The 21,148-nt window shown below is 40.7% G+C and overlaps 1 protein-coding gene across 13 annotated transcripts in view; it reads left to right on the top strand.

The window, feature by feature from the left end:
- eif4g3a (eukaryotic translation initiation factor 4 gamma, 3a) overlaps positions 1-21,148 on the top strand; it is a 68,741-nt gene that overhangs the window by 19,161 nt on the left and 28,432 nt on the right. For 6 of the 13 annotated variants that reach the window (XM_047347238.1, XM_047347242.1, XM_047347236.1 and 3 more), the window contains 10 exons: positions 1,352-1,444; positions 6,962-7,114; positions 11,614-11,634; positions 14,348-14,527; positions 15,623-15,734; positions 15,874-16,034; positions 16,447-16,572; positions 17,581-17,740; positions 18,381-19,139; positions 20,762-20,850. In XM_047347238.1, coding sequence (XP_047203194.1) covers positions 1,352-1,444; positions 6,962-7,114; positions 11,614-11,634; positions 14,348-14,527; positions 15,623-15,734; positions 15,874-16,034; positions 16,447-16,572; positions 17,581-17,740; positions 18,381-19,139; positions 20,762-20,850 — 1,854 coding nt within the window. The remainder of the gene's footprint in view (positions 1-1,351; positions 1,445-6,961; positions 7,115-11,613; positions 11,635-14,347; positions 14,528-15,622; positions 15,735-15,873; positions 16,035-16,446; positions 16,573-17,580; positions 17,741-18,380; positions 19,140-20,761; positions 20,851-21,148) is intronic. The other 7 variants (XM_047347247.1, XM_047347244.1, XM_047347250.1 and 4 more) reach the window with 4 other exon arrangements.

The following is a 21,148-nucleotide window of genomic DNA, read 5'->3' as shown; positions in this document are numbered from 1 at the left end:
TTTAAAATAAAAAAAAGTACAAGAAAATTGTAACTAAGTTTAATTTCCCAAAATGTACAACTTTAGGAAGATTTGGGTGAATCATAACATACTGTTTTGCCTTGAATCATTTTTCACACATTTGTTTTCCTGTTTTTCCTTTCTCTGTCTCACTGTTTTCTATTCCAGCTTAGAATCATGTGCATGAGTTCACTGGTTTGATGTAACGTTATACGATCACAACAAGCGGAAAGTCTAAAGCCTCGCTCGGACATGCGCTGCTGTCCAGTAATGTGCATGTTCAGCCTTCAATAAATCATGAGAGCAGATTAAACCCTGACACTCGCATATTGCGCATATCTGGGCACACGTCTGAACTGAGGCAATCTGATTGACAGAGATGCACAACCGTTAGTGTTGGCTTAGCTTAGGGTGATATCAGATGTTGAGTAAATTAAGTAACAGGACTGTCCAAATTCTGGAAATAATTTAGAAAATTGCATTTTAGCAGCAAGTTTAGGCCTTTGCCTTTTTACACACCAATATTTTGAGCTGATCTCTTCAGCTCAATTCTGACACATTTGTAAAGTTCTAAGTAGCATTTAACAGTTTTTGTTGGGCTGTAACGTCTCACTTAACCACTTGGAAAGATGGCGCCTGCGGTGGAAGTTAAATTGAATGTTTATCACTTCCGATTCTGCTCTTCTGACACTTGATGAAACACAATCCAGTCAGTTCTTCGCAACACCCAAAGTTAAATAACCTTCAACAAGTGACCTTTTCAGTTAATAAGCAACCTTTCTTTTTTCACACAATTTGAATCTTTTCAGTACATTGTTGTCTTTGTGGCAGTGTCTGTTAAAAATAAACAATAATTCTGAAGACCTCAGCAGTATACCTCACTTCATTTAATCCTCACTTCCAAACCACCTTAACCATTTGGTAAAATTACCAACATAAAAGGTCAATCCAATCATCCCAAAGACATTAACACTGACGGACAGTGACGCTGTTGCACTGCTGGCACCTGGGATAGCTCTGCAGCTCTTACTTTGCATTGATCTTGACACAGTGACTCAGCGTCCCTGGAAATGTGTGGCTCTGCTTGTGAGGAATCCAGTTGTTTCGCTTTACTGTTAAAGCCTACTGGCCCACTGCCTAACCCCAGAGCTACTGATGTCTCTCACCAGCATTCTCTACATAGTTGCGTCAAGTTGAACAAACTACAATTACCATAAGCACAGCGGCTACAGGTTAATAAATCACAGATCAGATTTAGTTCCTGTATGGTGTGAAATGTCATGAGTTGCTGTAAAGCTTCTAGTCCGTATTGAATTCTCGCCTGCTTGTGTCTATCCTCTTCTTTTGACAGTCACCGTACAACGCTGGACAAAACACCGTCTCCACTCCTTTAGTGTATTCTCCCCAAACACAGCCAATGAATGCACAGCCACAGAGTCGCCCGGTGAGTTTCTCTCTGCTTTAACATTTCCAGCTGACTTGCCTCAGACAGTTTAAGTTGTGCTCTGGCTGTATTTTAAGACGGGCTTCTCTGAACGGAGGAACAGGGAAAACCGAGAGATTAGTTGTTTTCTGATCCTAGCTTGATCAAACTGTCAAGGTACTTCAACACACAGGTGTATTAGTTGAATAAAGCCTTATTGTTTTCTAATGAGCTCTTAAACGTTTAAGGCTATTAAAACTTCAATACTAAATTAGATTAAACAATATGTGTAATTTTGGATTGTGGCAGTGGTCATTCGTGTTGCAGGCATCATAATGACAGACAAGAAGAGTGAAAGAAATGACATATATACATGAACAATGCAACTAATTCTGTCATTGCAGTATCAATATTGTCACCTTTTAATTATGTTATAATATTCTGCATCCTGTACAGGTCCTTCTCAAAATATTAGCATATTGTGATAAAGTTCATTATTTTCCATAATGTCATGATGAAAATTTAACATTCATATATTTTAGATTCATTGCACACTAACTGAAATATTTCAGGTCTTTTATTGTCTTAATATGGATGATTTTGGCATACAGCTCATGAAAACCCAAAATTCCTATCTCACAAAATTAGCATATTTCATCCGACCAATAAAAGAAAAGTGTTTTTAATACAAAAAATGTCAACCTTCAAATAATCATGTACAGTTATGCACTCAATACTTGGTCGGGAATCCTTTTGCAGAAATGACTGCTTCAATGCGGCGTGGCATGGAGGCAATCAGCCTGTGGCATTGCTGAGGTCTTATGGAGGCCCAGGATGCTTCGATAGCGGCCTTTAGCTCATCCAGAGTGTTGGGTCTTGAGTCTCTCAACGTTCTCTTCACAATATCCCACAGATTCTCTATGGGGTTCAGGTCAGGAGAGTTGGCAGGCCAATTGAGCACAGTGATACCATGGTCAGTAAACCATTTACCAGTGGTTTTGGCACTGTGAGCAGGTGCCAGGTCATGCTGAAAAATGAAATCTTCATCTCCATAAAGCTTTTCAGCAGATGGAAGGATAAAGTGCTCCAAAATCTCCTGATAGCTATCTGCATTGACCCTGCCCTTGATAAAACACAGTGGACCAACACCAGCAGCTGACACGGCACCCCAGACCATCACTGACTGTGGGTACTTGACACTGGACTTCTGGCATTTTGGCATTTCCTTCTCCCCAGTCTTCCTCCAGACTCTAGCACCTTGATTTCCGAATGACATGCAGAATTTGCTTTCATCCGAAAAAAGTACTTTGGACCACTGAGCAACAGTCCAGTGCTGCTTCTCTGTAGCCCAGGTCAGGCGCTTCTGCCGCTGTTTCTGGTTCAAAAGTGGCTTGACCTGGGGAATGCGGCACCTGTAGCCCATTTCCTGCACACGCCTGTGCACGGTGGCTCTGGATGTTTCTACTCCAGACTCAGTCCACTGCTTCCGCAGGTCCCCCAAGGTCTGGAATCGGCCCTTCTCCACAATCTTCCTCAGGGTCCGGTCACCTCTTCTCGTTGTGCAGCGTTTTCTGTCACACGTTTTCCTTCCCACAGACTTCCCACTGAGGTGCCTTGATACAGCACTCTGGGAACAGCCTATTCATTCAGAAATTTCTTTCTGTGTCTTACCCTGTTGCTTGAGGGTGTCAATAGTGGCCTTCTGGGCAGCAGTCAGGTCGGCAGTCTTACCCATGATTGGGGTTTTGAGTGATGAACCAGGCTGGGAGTTTTAAAGGCCTCAGGAATCTTTTGCAGGTGTTTAGAGTTAACTCGTTGATTCAGATGATTAGGTTCATAGCTCGTTTAGAGACCCTTTTAATGATATGCTAATTTTGTGAGATAGGAATTTTGGGTTTTCATGAGCTGTATGCCAAAATCATCCGTATTAATACAATAAAAGACCTGAAATATTTCAGTTAGTGTGCAATGAATCTAAAATATATGAATGTTAAATTTTCATCATGACATTATGAAAAATAATTAACTTTATCACAATATGCTAATGTTTTGAGAAGGACCTGTATGCATACAGGAGGTTTGTACATGTGGAAAGTCTGCCCCTAACACTAAAACATAATTAGATTTTAAATTGTTTCTCCCCGGGCTTATGTAATTTGTAGTAGTCATTCACCCGGCCGTCTTTTTTTTTTTTTTTTTTTGTGAGCATTTCCAATGCGGAGTCCAAAACGTGACCATTACATCAGGAGATGCACTCTGGGTAACTACTCCTACTGTAGTTGTGTTGCTAGGTGTGTCAGTAGCAGTGTGTGGGATTGAGATGCACTTCTGTAAAAATAGTTTAAAAAAGTCGGGATTTTTTAGCAATAAAACCAACCAATGATTCTGTCACGGCAATTAGACTTCATGGCTTATTGACAGTCACTATAAAATCCAGAGAAAGGTAATAACTGTAACAACTGTTAAACAAGTTTCCCTGTGTTCTCTTGCATTCGAGGCGACAGAAGTGGAGAGAAGAGGATTGGGACAGCTCCAGTCGGAATTAAAACCCGATTTTGTTGCCATAACGTTCGATCATTTCCCAGTGTTTATAGTGTGTAAATAATGGGCCCAGAAAGCTACCCTGGTTCCTCTGGTTGAACAGCACATATTGTTGATGTATATACTAGGAATTAGGCCTAGTTTTGTATAACATTTTATATGGACTCTGTTACAGAAGTGCTAAATATGTGCCTCATGCTAGTCCTGCAGTTAACACTAACACTTTAAATGGCGTCTCAGAGACAGTGCTGGGTTGTATCTGGTCTCACAAATTACACAGTAAACCCATACCCCTGAACTGTTGCTGCAAACTGTCAGTCAGCTGTATATCAATACCAAAGGAGGAGGATTCCCCCAAACACTTACTATTGTTTAAACCGAAAAAAATAAGCATGGTTAGAAATACAATTTAGACTTTGCCACTAGAGGAGCCCCACCTAGAGCTGCACAATATATCACAAATCTATCTGTGCTAATATCCATGTGCACAACAGTGCAAAGGACTATTTGTAATGCAAAATTGTTTGGCTATTATATTCCAAGTTGCAAAATGTAACACTTTATGTATCAATAATATTTAATTCCTGTTGGACGGAGTCCCACAGCAGTAGATGCTCCCATCTGACACAGAAGATGGTGCCCAAGTTGCTAAAGTTCGCATTCGTGTTGCAGGCATCATAATGACAGACAAGAAGAGTGAAAGAAATGACATATATACATGAACAATGCAACTAATTCTGTCATTGCAGTATCAATATTGTCACCTTTTAATTATGTTATAATATTCTGCATCCTGTACAGGTCCTTCTCAAAATATTAGCATAATTGTGATAAAGTTAATTATTTTCCATAATGTCATGATGAAAATTTAACATTCATATATTTTAGATTCATTGCACACTAACTGAAATATTTCAGGTCTTTTATTGTCTTAATACGGATGATTTTGGCATACAGCTCATGAAAACCCAAAATTCCTATCTCACAAAATTAGCATATCATTAAAAGGGTCTCTAAACGAGCTATGAACCTAATCATCTGAATCAACGAGTTAACTCTAAACACCTGCAAAAGATTCCTGAGGCTTTTAAAACTCCCAGCCTGGTTCATCACTCAAAACCCCAATCATGGGTAAGACTGCCGACCTGACTGCTGCCCAGAAGGCCACTATTGACACCCTCAAGCAACAGGGTAAGACACAGAAAGAAATTTCTGAACGAATAGGCTGTTCCCAGAGTGCTGTATCAAGGCACCTCAGTGGGAAGTCTGTGGGAAGAAAAAAGTGTGGCAGAAAACGCTGCACAACGAGAAGAGGTGACCGGACCCTGAGGAAGATTGTGGAGAAGGGCCGATTCCAGACCTTGGGGGACCTGCGGAACCAGTGGACTGAGTCTGGAGTAGAAACATCCAGAGCCACTGTGCACAGGCGTGTGCAGGAAATGGGCTACAGGTGCCGCATTCCCCAGGTCAAGCCACTTTTGAACCAGAAACAGCGGCAGAAGCGCCTGACCTGGGCTACAGAGAAGCAGCACTGGACTGTTGCTCAGTGGTCCAAAGTACTTTTTTCGGATGAAAGCAAATTCTGCATGTCATTCGGAAATCAAGGTGCCAGAGTCTGGAGGAAGACTGGGGAGAAGGAAATGCCAAAATGCCAGAAGTCCAGTGTCAAGTACCCACAGTCAGTGATGATCTGGGGCGCTGTGTCAGCTGCTGGTGTTGGTCCACTGTGTTTTATCAAGGGCAGGGTCAATGCAGCTAGCTATCAGGAGATTTTGGAGCACTTCATGCTTCCATCTGCTGAAAAGCTTTATGGAGATGAAGATTTCATTTTTCAGCACGACCTGGCACCTACTCACAGAGCCAAAACCACTGGTAAATGGTTTACTGACCATGGTATCACTGTGCTCAATTGGCCTGCCAACTCTCCTGACCTGAACCCCATAGAGAATCTGTGGGATATTGTGAAGAGAACGTTGAGAGACTCAAGACCCAACACTCTGGATAAGCTAAAGGCCGCTATCAAAGCATCCTGGGCCTCCATAAGACCTCAGCAGTGCCACAGGCTGATTGCCTCCATGCCACGCCGCATTGAAGCAGTCATTTCTGCAAAAGGATTCCCAACCAAGTATTGAGTGCATAACTGTACATGATTATTTGAAGGTTGACGTTTTTTGTATTAAAAACACTTTTCTTTAATTGGTCGGATGAAATATGCTAATTTTGTGAGATAGGAATTTTGGGTTTTCATGAGCTGTATGCCAAAATCATCCGTATTAAGACAATAAAAGACCTGAAATATTTCAGTTAGTGTGCAATGAATCTAAAATATATGAATGTTAAATTTTCATCATGACATTATGGAAAATAATGAACTTTATCACAATATGCTAATATTTTGAGAAGGACCTGTATAAGCATGTCTGTTGGTTCAGTAAACGGCCTAGTACAAGGTTGCAAACAAAGCAGCTAGCATGGCTCAATAAATAACAACTTTACGGATCCCAGCTCTACTTTAGAAAGAACAGAAAATGTAGCTTCTTTACACCTTTTTGTTGCTTAAAAAAACTTCCTGTTTTATTCGTTTTAGCTGACTCTTCATTAATATTTTCCCTCAATATATTTATAGCTGACCGATTTAAAATCTGCCTTTGGAGTGCATGAAACACGCACGCTGATTCTTTCTTTCTTTTGTTCTCATACAGATCTGTCCATCAAAAATTAAAATAACTATAAATTTAACATTTGAACATGCAATGTGAAATTATGGAGGTTAAATTACAACTTTGAGATCGAGGTACACGTTTTTTGTGTTTCTGACGAAAATTTCTTTAAGCATCATAACCATGATGTTTTGTTAACTGAACACATGCTTGGTATGAACCCAATATACCTTGTATTTACAAAAAGCTTGTATTTATAATGACTGAAGTCATGTCATATATCTTGTGCCATGTGTCTTTTAAGCTTTGCATTGTGGTATTTTTATTGTATTTGCAGGCCTCTGCCTCCATCGCTCATCCTAAACCATGTCTGTGTCTCTCTTCTGCTCTCTATTCTCCCCGCTTTGCCATCACTGCTTCACTCTCCTTGCTGGACTTCTCCTCCCTCCCCCACCAGTTTGCTACGGGCCCTCGACCAACCCACCATCAGGTAATTTACCCTGCTGAATGCCCCCTGTTCTGCATCCCTCTTTTGCATCATCATCATCAAAGCTGTTTGTTGGTTCCTGCTGGCAAAAGAGCTTTATGTTGGGAGTCTGCTGTTGCTTTGGAAAAAAAAAGACACACATTCAAAATGTTTTAAGTACCTTGGAAACTGATAAAGGGGTGTTTCAGTAATCCATGACTGTTCATTTTAGCTAGTTATTTTTCACATCTAAGCTGACTTGGATTGTCTCCATATTTGCAGATAATTATGCTGGTGGGTACCTGGCTTGAGCTCAGTTAAATGAGTTGCACTAAACTTGTTGTTGAAAGTGATAGCTCTTTACATGTACTTACATTAACTGGTCCTCATTACAATAACTTTATATTGCTTTGGGTTTTGGGCTCTCAGAGATCAATAGTGTTGCAATGAGTTATCATTTTGGGATTGCAGTGCAGTGTTCTGCTTTCATGCCTTGAGGAAGTTCCAGTTTGAAATCCGTTTTAGATGTAATTGTTTTCCTGGAGCCGGTCGCCAAATTACTGGTCTGATTGGAAAGATTCATATTCAAAGTTTTGTTTCTATACTTGCTCAACTGTATTGTATTGAAATGACTTTCATGGGTCATGTTAAAGCTACTGATTTCATGCTAATATCAGCCACTTAGCATCCAATGGTATGTGTAGATACTAATGACTGATTTCTGTACAGTAGCTGTTCTAGTTAAGTCTTTGGTCAAACTCCGCCTCTTAACCCGTCTAGGACATCTTGGCAGAGATTCCACCTGACGGTGATATTATTTCAAGCAGATGATTGTGAAATGTGCGTTTCCTGTTTGAATGACCGTGTTTAAAACCTTTACAGCTACATATTCCAGGATAATCAGTGTAAACTAAATTGTACATAAATAACAGTGATTTGGTTGGGTTTCTGCTTGGCCCATATCTGGAAGAACCAAACTGTCACTCTCAGATGAAAGGAAATTTCTTGGGATGTTCAGGAACAACCCAGGAACCTACAAAAGGTGTAGCTTGCCTTTAACTAGAACAGCAGTGTCACTGTCTACAGTAAACCCAGATTAACATCGACTTGAACCGAGACTACGTTGACCTAGAAGGAAGCCCCTGATCCAAAAAACGTTATCTGCAGGCTCAACCTTAATCTGCAGCTTCCCTCATAAAGACTCAAATGCCTTCTGAAAAATGTTTTATGGTCAGACAAGATAATGATTGAGATATTTGGGCCACAGGGATGAGAAGCATGTAGAGGCTTTCAAACCAAAGAAAACTTTAGCAACTGTCAAGCACAGTGTTGGTAGAATCAGGAAGCATGTTGTTCAGAGGCAACCTGCTAAGGGACATTTAATCATTTAATACTAGTGGGGGAGTGTGCGTGCATACAGCTGAGCCTTTGTGTTTCATTTTGACCCCATATGCATTAGTTAAAAAAATCTCCCTTAAAATGCATAATTCAGATAAATCTTGAAAAGGCCTAAAATAATATTTATACCAATAGGGAATTTATATAGACTTGTGACTGTACTCTAAACAGTTGAATCACTGTCGGTGTTCTGTCAAGCTTTATTTTGTCAGTCAGCAGAATTCAGAAGTGGATGTAATCCGTGTGTGTGGACCTGGGTGATGTATTTTTCTCTCATATAATCCAAAGACAGGATAATGTAAAGTGCTGCTAAACCTGTTTAACCATAATCTGACCCCACTGCTGAAAGCAGAAATGAGAACAGAACCAGTTCAGTGCTTACATGGCAGAATCTGTTTTAACATACGGTGAAACACTCAAGAGACTGTGGTCTTACTGGCCTTTAGTATTTAAACCAGTCTTTACATTAACCCTGCTCTTTTGGTCATTTGATTTTTTTTAAAACTACAAGATGGACACAAACAACAGCAATTTAGACGGCAATACCAGATTATTTAATGTGGCAGTTATTCTTTTTATGATAATAAGAATTCACTGCTGGCCAGATAAAAAAAATTATTTTAGAGCCTACCTATAAATGATAGTGTGTTTACCTGCTTGGGTGCGGGTCCGTGCTCCTGGCCGACACTTTTGGATGTCAGAAACTGGACACATGCAGAATTACATCAGTGGATCCTGAAAGGTTAGGGTTAGGGTTAACCCTAACCCAAATGAATGTGTTTGTGTCTGGCAGGTCGGTATTTATGATGATGTTTGTGTGTTACCTTTAGGAGTCTTAAACCTGTCTTGGCATTGACATTTATTTCATGTGACTTTGAGTCTGTTTTATGTGTGTTGATTCACAGAGCTGCTTGCCATGAGATTGATGGGTTCATTCGTTGTGCTGTGAACGAACAGCCCTGGTGTAACCTACTGTCTAACATCCTCACCTTCTGGATGCGTCTCTTTACACACAATTTAAATCAGACTATTAATAGCCTGGTATCAAAGTGTAAGGGTGTGTTCGTTGGTGATAGTGTGTATACAGTCACTAGAGAGCATGCTCTGGCTGTCACAAACTGGCTCTGAGATTTCTTGTGCCACCACGGAAGTGGAATTGGAAGGCAGATAAAGCTAAACAGTGGCTCTTTATACACCCAGAGAAAACGGCTATTGTTCTCCTGAAACACTCTCGATGCACAGAAAAGGAAGCATTAAAATGAGATAATTGATTTGGCCAAAATACTCTTTATTTTTTAGAGATTTGAAGGGTAACCTTTTTTGTCAGTTTCTTTGAGGCAGAAGATCCAAGTCAAACATTTCATCACCACTAAAACAACCAATCTCTGTTTTTCACTAAATGGCTTTATTATTAGGAGTTTTCCTATAAAAGGGTTCTTTTGTTGGCTTGTTAGCAGCCGCACAAGTCATAATAATAGCCAAGTGTTTGCTAAGATTTCCTATCACTTTTAAGGCAGTGGGCTCATTGGCTCACACAGCACTAAGGCTGGCTAGATTTCCTCGCTCACATGCACCAACAGATTAGGACCTTATTGCCATGCAGCACACAGTTTTATTTACACAACATCTTGGCTCAACTGAACTGAAGCCTTCCTGTGCTTGGGCATGCCATCAGCCTCCAGATCTTGTATTCTTTAAATGAAGCATTGTAGAGTCGTGTCGCCTTATCGGGTGGATGTTTTAGAAATAGGTGGGAGATGCATTGGGATATGGAGCTGTGGCCGCAGTCTCGACTATCAAAAGTTTAGGTTTGCAGAGGCAAAGCCTTTGCGGATTGATACCAAATCAAAGAAGTTTAGTTGAGTCAACACATATGCTGCCAGTTAACTTTGAGTCGTTGTTGCAGTAACATTTGCTGCCTGCTGGGGTTAAAAAATGTCAGTGTGAGAAAAGGAGAAACAGGGAAGGAGGTCACATAGCAGCAGGTTTGTGATTTCAAGAAGAAAATACATCTTCATGCTTAAGTGGTTCGCAATGAGTCTGGGTGCGTGTAGATTTACTCATCTGTGGAGACGTATTCAGCTGCAGTTTGCCCCAACGTTCTCAAGCTCCAGAACTTTCCCTTCCCTGTTCATAAATCCTGTGCTGTCACACCCTAATGTGTAAACCTAACCCTAACTTTCACTTTTAACCCAAAGTTTAAACAAACTGCACTGCTAAGTTGTTAAATGATATGTTTATCATTCTATTTGCAGTCGTGAATCAGAAATGAATAAGTCATGCATAAACTGGGAAGGGGCTTTGGACTCCGGTAGAGTGGTGGAACAGTAAACATGTCAATGAAAGTCCCCCACTGCAACCCCCAACATAAATGACTTTCAGCAAGTTTTGAAATGGTTACATCATGAAAGAGTTCCCAGCAGCACTCACTCTGAGAGTGTAGCCAGCTGCAAGGGTGGAAAGTAAAAATCACTTTGTAAATCTTCTTCATAATCTCTGAGCTTCTTATTTGATGTGTTTTATTGGTTGGTTTGTTTTGAGAGGCTGAACATAAGAACAGTTCCTTTAATCAGTTGTATTTAATTCATTTTTCAGTTATGTAACGGTCAAATGCTGTCGCTTTTGCTGCATAAGACTTTTTGCTCAGGGACTAATTAGTAACACTGCTTCCATCATCAGATGAGTCTGCTTTGGACAAATGAGTATTTATGACAGTATGGGAAATAAAAACAGGCTCAGCAGCTTGGTTGAAACAGACCAATGAATGATGGATTATATGGTCTTCATTGTGGACACTTCCCATCTATAAAATGAAGGCCACAGGCAAAGAGTGTTGAAGCAAACCTAATGTTTCTGAATACAGAGTTTAGGTTTGTCCAAAAATGTCATAGATTACATTTGTTGTGAATTGATGCCATATAAATAAACTAAATTTAGTTAATTTGAAGTGAGACAACGTCCACAGATCAGATAGTCTGGCTGTGCAGAAGTTTATCTGCACCGCCAGACTAAGCTGCATTTTACAGTTGTTGAGGCATATTTTTTTTGTTTGTGTGTGTATGTTTAAATCTCACCAGTTTATCCTCCCACTGGCTTTTCTTTCTTTACTGCTTTCAAAACCCAAGGGAGGATTCAGGCCCATCCAGGTAACACTAACTTCCCTCTGTGTCGAGTCTCTACAGAGATGCATGGCATGAAGGTCATCCTGAAATGATCCTGTCCCTCCTAACGTTTAATCCTGTGCACCCCCCGCCCCCGTCTCTACTACAGTAAACACTGAGTACGATGGGCCATTTAATGTTGTTTTATTCTCATATTCTGTCTTAATATCCTGTAGAGTGCCATAAGGGGACTCTTCTGGTTTTTAAGTTTGTCTGATTGGCTCCATTCATTAATCATCTTTAGTGAGCTTGCACAGTGACATGAATTGCATGCCTAGTATAATAGATGTAGTATATTCCCCTTGTAAGACTTTTGTTTGTTTTATTAACTTCTTGTCCAGCTGTTTAAGAACGGTTTCTGAAATATATTGTATTGAACAAGTTTAAATGGTTTCTGTGTGTTTTATATAAGTCCGATCTTAGTTTTATATTTTGTTTTCAGCCAGTGTTAAGAAGCTTCTCTCTGTTGACCGTGTTGTAAAATTCTTTTGTCTTTCCTCTCCTATTTGTTGCTTTGCCAGTGCTTTTCACAGATAATGTCTTTAGGTGGCTGTTAATGAAGAGTTTCATGTTCATTTCCCACATTTCCACACAACTATTTACAATAAAACCACTCAGGCTAGTATATTACGTGCAAGGTAATTTCGCTCCAGGGTATTTTTAGAACGTTTTACAGCATTGTTTATCCCTGTCTCCTTCACTTGTGGGATATTGTGACTATAGTCGCATATTCCCAGTTAGAGTTGGGCGTCAAAGGTTTTGGTAGTGGGCTTTTTAAAACAAATGTTTTTTATTGGTTCACAGCACTGATCGGTTTTTATCTCACATCTGACAAAAAACCCTTTAGTGTGGCGTCCTTTAAAGAAGTCCTTTATCCTGCTTTTGCAGTAATTTCTGTTTTCTGATGCATGGCAGTAGAGCCGTACCACATTCAGTACAACTGTGAAGCGCTGCAGACTGAAAAAAAGGCTCAGTTGAAGTCATTCAGCTGTCTCAGACATTTAATGTGTTACAGCTGTGTAGTCTGACGCAAACTGACGAATGGTAAATAAACTAAAAGGTTTGAGTGTGTGGTCAGTGAAATAAAATCTCCCAAGTCCTTTGGAAAGAACTAGAATTTTACTCAGGAAAAAAAAGCATTATTTGTTGTTGCAATAGTATTCACCTCCCTTGATATTTTTCATGTTTTGTTGCTTCTCAACCTGGAATCAAAATGGATTGTTTGAGAGTTTGTACCAATTCATTTACAGAACATGCCTTTTAAGATTTTTTTTCTTGTGAAGCAAACAATGAACAGGACAAACTAACTAAATTTCCAACTCTTCACTCCCCCTGTAAAATCAGTACAAGTCTGCAAGTTGCTTTGGATGAGTCTCTATGAGCTTGCCACATCTTGTCACTGGGATTTTTATCTATTCCTCCAGGCAAAGGTGCTCTAGCTCTTTCATGTTTTATGGCTTTCACTTGTGAACAGCGATCTTCAAGTCTAATCACAGATTTGGTCTGTACTTTAAATAGGCCATTCTAAGACATTTAAATGTTTCCCCTTAAACCACTCGAGTTTTGCTTTAGGTGATTGTCGTGCTGGAAGGCTAACCTCCGTCCCAATCTCAGATCACAGGCAGACTAAAACAGGTTTTACTCAAGAATATTCCTTTGTTTAGCACCATGTATTTTTCCATTGACTCAGACCAGTTTCCCAGTAGGCGATGAACAAAAACTCCACAGCAGGATACTGCCACCACCGTGTTTCACTGTGGGGATGGTGTTCTTGGGGTGATGAGATGTGTTGGGTTTGCGCCAGACGTAGCGTTTAGCCCTCCATGCCCGGTCGATGGATGGATGGATGGATGGATGGATGGATGGATGGATGGATGGATGGATGGATGGATGGATGGATGGATGGATGGATGGATGGATAGATAGATAGATAGATAGATAGATAGATAGATAGATAGATAGATAGATAGATAGATAGATAGATAGATAGATAGATAGATAGATAGATAGATAGATAGATAGATAGATAGATAGATAGATAGATAGATAGATAGATAGATAGATAGATAGATAGATAGATAGATAGATAGATCACAATGGGTAAATATTTTTTTTAATTTTATTTATTAATAACAGAAATTAAGAATAGATCAAAACAAGGGATCATCGGGATCAACTATCTGTAGTTGTCCCACACATGTTTGATTGGTCATTAATCTCGTGAGCTTTTATTGTCAAATAAAACTGTTGACATGGCACTTCAGGTTTTCAGTTACAACTTATCAGTTTCTTTTACTGATCTTCTCTTTAAATGAGTCTTGTATTTTAATCCTGTTGCTTCATAGAAGTGTCTGTCTGATTATGGTTAATTACTGATTACGCTCCCTGCTTTCAGCGATATAAAGGTATTCAGTATAGTTATTTTAGAGCTCAGAGATTAATTTCAGATGCTGTAATGTGAACATACATGTTACTAAGTATCATTCTGCATTTCATTCATCACAATACATTTGATTTAACTGCTAGAATGCATCAGCCCTACGAGAGAGGAACTTGTTTTTGAGCCGAGTAAAAACCAAAGCTCACGATGGAGAACAAAATGAAGACGCCTGAAAAACGGTGCAAAAATAAGAGCACAACCACAGGAACAATACCTGACATGCCTTGTTTCTTTTTGTCTTTCTCATATTACCCTCAGTTTTTTCAAAGGACTCAGATGCAGACTGCGAGGTCCTCAATGCCGACAAACACACCCTCCATACGTCCAGGCTCGCAGACTCCTGCGGCGGCTGTCTACCCCACAAATCAGCCAATCATGATGACCATGGCCCCAATGCCTTTTCCATCCCCACAGGCAGCACAGTACTACATCCCACAGGTGAAACAGAAACACAAAGCTTTGTTTTCCTATTTAGTTTGGCATAGAAGTAGATCAGTTAGAATTTTATCATTAAATCTTGGTCGACTGCAGAGCTGTGAACTATGGTTGCTAACTAGTTGACATTATTGATAATCAATTAGGCCATCTATAATAATCATCTCTGTTTTCTGCAAAACTGCCGTGTTTGAGAACAGGCCCCCTGGCTGCAGTCTGCAGAGGTACAGTTGTGTGTTTCTATGTGTGTGTGTGTGCGCACACTGCTTATGTCAATCAAGTTGGCTCTGTCTGAGTTACAACTTCCAAAGAAACCTAACAAAGATTCACTGTCGAATGAGGCTGATTGTAACGGGTTCAAAGTCCTCCGAGGCCAAAGTGGTCCAGGGTTCTGGCCGAGAGCAAACTGGGATTTGAATGTTCTGTAACTGAAAAGTGTTGCTTGATCATCTAAAGAGACGACATCCGTAGGGCTGCTGATAAGTCAACAGCAAAGACATGTTTACAATATTTAAAGTGGCACCAGCTTGAGCAAAGACAAAGCCACCTTAAGTTTTTTTCCATACTGCTGAATGCTCTCTATGAAGTTAGACAGGTTGCCCGTCATGTATGAGATCTCCTCAGTAGGAGTTTATGTAAACCTTAAGATCCATGTTGATTTAACACTGTGTCTACGTGTGTTAATGTGCAGCTGACCAAATAAATTTTACATCATCCCATTTTTGTCCCAAGTCCTGATAATGGTAACATCTGCAAAAGTTACATTTGAACCATACAAACGTTTTTTATATTCTTCGTGGTTTCTTTCAGGATGGAGCTGAGGCATAGCATCTTGTGTGTACTTGGTGCCTATTGACATAACTTTGCAGCAGTTTTTCTTTTTTTTTTTTTTTGCAGCCGGTGCGATAAATTTATCGATTCATTTTCTTGGTATAATTTCACCCACGACCACAGCTACCTACCTTATAAACGTCGTCTTTTGCATAAGCTGAGCACAAACATCATAGTCACAGGCCTATTTAATGTAGGTGTTTGTTGTGATTTTCTTTGTCTAATCATCTGTGTTGTTTTCCCTAACTTTCTCTTCCATCCTTCCAGTATCGCCCCAGTACACCTTATGTGGGACCACCACAGCAGTATTCGGTCCAGCCCCCAGGTTCCAGCACCTTCTATCCTGGTCCAGGACCAGGGGAGTACTCCAACCCATATCGTGAGTCTTTCACCCGTCACAATTCGCACCTGCGATCTCAATAGCAGGAACACACATAAGCTCTTCAGTCAGGAACCACAACATTGTTTTTATTAAAATGGGTTCTGTTATGTTTTGTTTTTTCTTTTCTTGCATTCAGATCCCCTCAGGTACCATCCTCCTGTCTCGCCCTCTGTCCCTGCTCCCGTTCCCACAGCTGGTCCAACTTTCTACCCTGGCCAGACCCTGTTTTCCCACACCCCCTCTATCATAGTGCCTACGCAACAGCAACCTCAACCAACCAGGCGTGAGAAGAAAACAGTAAGTATCTTAGTAGTTTTGTTTTTCTCATCTTTTGCAAGGTGCCTTATTTGACATTTGTACACATTAAACCACAAATATATTTGGTGACAAAGATATCAGTAACCTAATGTGTATAAATATGTAAATAAATCTTCTCAGTGTCTGACTAATTTCTTTGACACAGCCAGATATAAACCTGATGAATACTGGCCCGTGGTTTTGTTGTCAGGTCGGGTGCATTAATAAAATGAATCAGATGTTCTTTTACTTTGCCTTTTGTTTTATTTTCATGATTTAACTGTAAGACTCTCCGCACAGCGAGTGATAGAGGTGTATTTAATGCGTCCGACTTCTGGTTGGCCTTAGACTTGAGGACATTAGTGAGATTCCTGTTTTTTTTCTTCTTTTTTTTGTGCCATTGTCCTCACAGATCTGTATCCGTGACCCGAATCAGGGCGGCAAGGATATCACAGCAGAGATCTTGGCGGGGGGCTCAGGGAGCAGGAACTCAACGCCCCCTGTCGGTCCCCCTTCCTCCACCCCCACACCACCACAGGTATGGTTCTCTAAAACGCTGGAAGACCTGCAGTAGAGCTGCGTTAAAAGAGGAGTCATGAATTCTTTTTGGGCAAGCATGCAACAAGCAGGATGTTCTTTATGTCTTTATGTGTAATTTGCTAGGACAATACTAAGAGTCGTAACTGTTTATTTTATGTTTATGGTTATGTTTATTGCTCGGGGCCTGTGATAATCACTAGATTGTCTGATTAGATTTTTTTGGGCTGTCTTTATCAACATGGTTGAAAGTGTAACATGTCAAAGTGGAACTTCCACACCAGAATAACTCAACCATAATCAAACACAATCCCATCGTGCAGGTTTTAAACACCTTGAATTTTTTGCAGATTTCTGTCAAGTGGCAAAAACAAATCTGAATGTTTTTTGCTGGGATTTTATGTGGCTGAGCACCCTTAAGGCACTATGTCACATGTTTAGACATGTAGTAAAAGGGCCAGGGCCTTGTTAACATCTCCTTTCATTTTACACCTGCTTTCCTCTCATTTCTTTACCTGCTGCCTTCTACTGCCTGTAAACTCCTACAGAATCCACTCAGATGCCCTGATTTTCCTGAGTCAGCCTCCTCTGTCCTTGTAAAAAGAAAATGTTATTAGTTTGAGTACCTTGGAATGTTGCATTGTGTACTCAGACAAATAAGACAAACTGATTTCAGATTGGATTTCTCGTCTGGATTCTGAACAGGAATGTTTGACTTTTTTCCTCCTTTCCTGCTATCTGTATTCACTCTGCTTTTGTTGTCCTGAGAATTCATCCTTGTTTTGCCAGTCCTCCCACAACAATCCTCATCATCACGTTTCTCTTGTTTCGGCTTCCACCGCTCTCTTCTTAATCGGGATCCCTTTTCTTTGCTTGTTCCCGCTTGTGGGCTTTTTTATTTGTTTGCTCACTTGCCTACATTTCCATGCCTCTACTTTAAGATTTTCTGTGTTGTTAGTTTTTATGGCCGCACCCTCATTATCCTCACATTTTCCACCTCCAATCGCAGCACCCGAGCAGCAGCCAGACTCCAGAGCAGCAGCAGCAGCAGTCGCAGCCCCCACCCCCTCAGCAGCAACAGGCCCATCCCGGAGGCCTCACATTGGAGCCGCAGCAGATACAACAGCAGCCGCTAACAACTGGGGCTTCAGACACCAAACAAGAGCCAGGTCTGCCCAAAAGTCTCCTTTTTGTGTTTTTTTTTTTTTGTTTCTTTTTAAATTGTATTGTAAAATCAGAAACTTTCTCTCACTCCTGTCAGTCTGCCCCAGGGCAGCTGTGGCCACAATGTAGCTCATCACTGTCAGTGTGTGAATGTGTGTATGAATGGGTGGATGACTGTAGTGTAAAGCGCTTTGGGGTCTCTGGGGACTTGATAAAGCGCTATACAAGTGCAGGCCATTTACCATCGCACTTTAACAAGTTATAATGATCTTTATATTTCTTACTTCAAAGATAAGATGCCACAAAAATTTTGCCTCTGCATTAAAATCTTTGGGTCGGACAATGAGCGTTCAGACGTGTATATCATGTTTCTTTTTGTTTCAACAGCGGGAATTCAGTGATTTCACTTTTATTTTACTTACATTTCTAAAGCATGTTGTAAACAACATTTTAAACCTTTCTTCTTGTTACTTTAAGGTTCATTTATAATCTTTTTCGATTAATGTGATAACTGTTCAGTTTCACAAAAGAAGGGATTTTATCCGAAAGCTGCATTTTTACTTTTGTGCTCGAAAAATTGAATTCTTCATTATTCATGTGTTAGCAACACTTTGTGTAACTATTTCTTTGTCTGTTCTTCTTTAGTTGATTTGCCAAAATTGGACCCAGTCGTCCAGAAGTCTTCCTCTCCTGCGCTCTTGCAGCCTGAAGCTCTCCTAGAGAGACTGGAGGTTGATGTTTCTGTGTCTGAGCCTTCTACCTCCGTTGAGCCGGAGCTGTCCTTCCACGCCTCGCTGACTGTCGTCGCTCTACCACCTACAGCAGCCAACGCCAGTCCCTCAGCCAGGAAGTCCACTGCTTCAGTCTCCTCCAGTGGAGAGAGCAAATCATCGCTGGTAGCATCTCACATGCCCAACACAGATAAAACTCTTCCAGACTCCCCACAAAATTTCGCTGCTTCTCCATCAGCTGCTCCCAAGGCTTTGAATGGCCTCGCCGACTCGGGGATTGACCTCGATGTTGTAGCTCACGAGCCCTCTCTCCTTCCTCCAGCTGCGCTGCACCCCCCGGCTCCTGCTCCTGCTTACAGAGACGCCTCATCCTCTGAAACTGTGCCCACTGACATGAGGCCAGAGGTGCCAATTGCTGCTGCGCTGTCCCCTCTGTCACCTGTTGCCGTGGTGCCTGTCACCCTTACCTTGAGCCCCCTCCCAACTCCGCCAGTTATGCTCCCCCCCGGCCTTCCGCCTCTTGTGCAGGCCACAGCAGAGGCAGATGAGCCAAGCAAGACCCCAGAAGTAAAAGACCTCATGTCCAAAGGAGAGTTGGAGCCGCAAGGTGACATCAGCGAGAGCAAAGTGGAGTCCCAGCAACAAGCGCTGACCAGGAGGAGCCCTACTACGGGTAATGGGTTTTACTTTTTAGCTGCCAAGATTCTGTTCTTTTTTTATTGCACTTTGGTGATTTTAAATTGGGCACATTGCAGATATGTGGAAAAGTTTATACCCCTTCTACAGATTCCTTCTGTTTTTGCATTTTTGACATAAAAAAAAAATAATACGGGAGATAACAGAAGTACAAAAAGCGTTTTAAATGATGATTTTATTTATACACGTAAAAAGCTATCCAGACCACCCTGGCCTTATGTGAAAATACCCCCCCACCCCATGTTAAATATTGAAATAACTGTGATTAAACAAATTTTCCTTCTTATTTTCACTAGCCAGACCTGTACAATTAATCATTAGCATAAATAGAACTAGTCTGTTAACATGAAGTAGGCTATAAGATCTCAAAAAGCAACACTTCATGCCCCAAAATAAAGAAGTTCAAGAATGAGAAACAGTCACTCACATCTGTCAGTCTGCAAAGCGTTACAAAGCCATTTCTAAGGCTTTAGGCTCCAGCGTAGCTCAATGAGAACAATTATCCACAAATGTGGAAAATATAGAACAGTGGTGACCCTTTCCAGCAGTGGCCAGCCTACAAAAATCAGTTTAAGAGTTCATCAGTGGCTCATCCAGGAGGTCACAATGGAAGTCAGAACAACATCTAAAGCACTGCAAGTCTCACTTACCTCAGTTCAGATCAGATTTAATGATTTAACAATAAGAAAGAGACTGTTAAAAAAAGCATCCATGGGACCGTTCTAATGTGAAATCCTCTGCTGACCAGAAAGAACACAAAGGGCCGTCTCACCTTTCCCCAAAAACATCTCGATGATCCACAAGAAGGGAAAATACTGATGAGCCAAAAGGTGAACTTTTACCTCTGGCGTAAAACTAACGCAGCATTTCAGAAATACAACATTGTACCAACAGTTGAGCATGGTGGTGTTAGTGTGATGCTTTCATACAGCTTCACAGCCTCAGGACCTCGACAATTTGCTGGAATTGATAAAAGCATGAATTCTGCTCTCTAGTAGAAAATCCTGAAGGAGGATGTCGGACCATCAGTTTGACTTCAAGGTCAAGCGCCTGTATGTAGCAGGACACGGGGCAAAGGACTTCGGCAAGTCCAACTCTGAATGACTTATAAAAATAAAGGTTTTGCAGTCGTGTCAAAGTCTGGACTTAAATCCAATCAAGATGCTTTGGAAGTTCATTCTCGAATACCCTCCAAAATTATTCAATTAAAACAATTTCCTTAAATTGCTCCATGGCGATTTAAGACTCATTGCCTGATATCTCATAGACTTGCTGGATCACGTTGCTGAAGCCAGTTAGGTTTAGGAGGCATTACCTTTTCAAATATGTACTAGTTGTTTCTTTTTTTTTTATAAATGAAATCTGGTTTGTATTAACTCTTAACTTTTGTCTGATATTAGATTTCTTTCAGCTAAAATACATGTGACCAAAAAAGGCAAAAACAGAATAAATCAGACAATCTGCCAAGCATTTTTTCACACCCTGTATAAAATGTTTACATCTCTTTAAGCAGGAACCTTTTCATCTCTTTCAGTTTAAGGAATTAGTTGATTAGTTGGTTGACTGCTGTCTAGATACTAAATATCTGTTTCCTTGCAGTTAATCAGACTTCTTCTGCTATACCAAAGACCTGGAGAAAACCAAATGAAGTGATCTTTGCTGGAGACGCACCTCAAAAGGAGGATGAGGTCAGAAAAGAGAGTTAAATTGTTTGTCTCTTTGTTAAAAAAAAAAAAGAGTTGGTAAATAAACAAAATGTTGGCGTTTGGTTTTCTTACAAGAGTGGGAAGTCTGAAAGTCACGGGACAGAATGAGTAAGGGAGAAAGAAAAGATATGATTAATGTGACTCGGGTATTTCTGATCATCTGCCAGTTTTGTTTAATCTTTTTTCTTCTGCGATTTGGCGCGCTCCATTCATCTGATCATCTGACGGTGTCACAGACTGAGCTTCACCCTTGGAGTTTCACCAGGATGGAGATGTTGAT

This window comes from Girardinichthys multiradiatus, chromosome 20 (genome assembly GCF_021462225.1).
Source record: "Girardinichthys multiradiatus isolate DD_20200921_A chromosome 20, DD_fGirMul_XY1, whole genome shotgun sequence".
Lineage (NCBI taxonomy): Eukaryota > Metazoa > Chordata > Actinopteri > Cyprinodontiformes > Goodeidae > Girardinichthys > Girardinichthys multiradiatus.
Note: the sequence above shows the minus strand (reverse complement) of the source record. Positions and strands in the feature narration are given on the sequence as shown.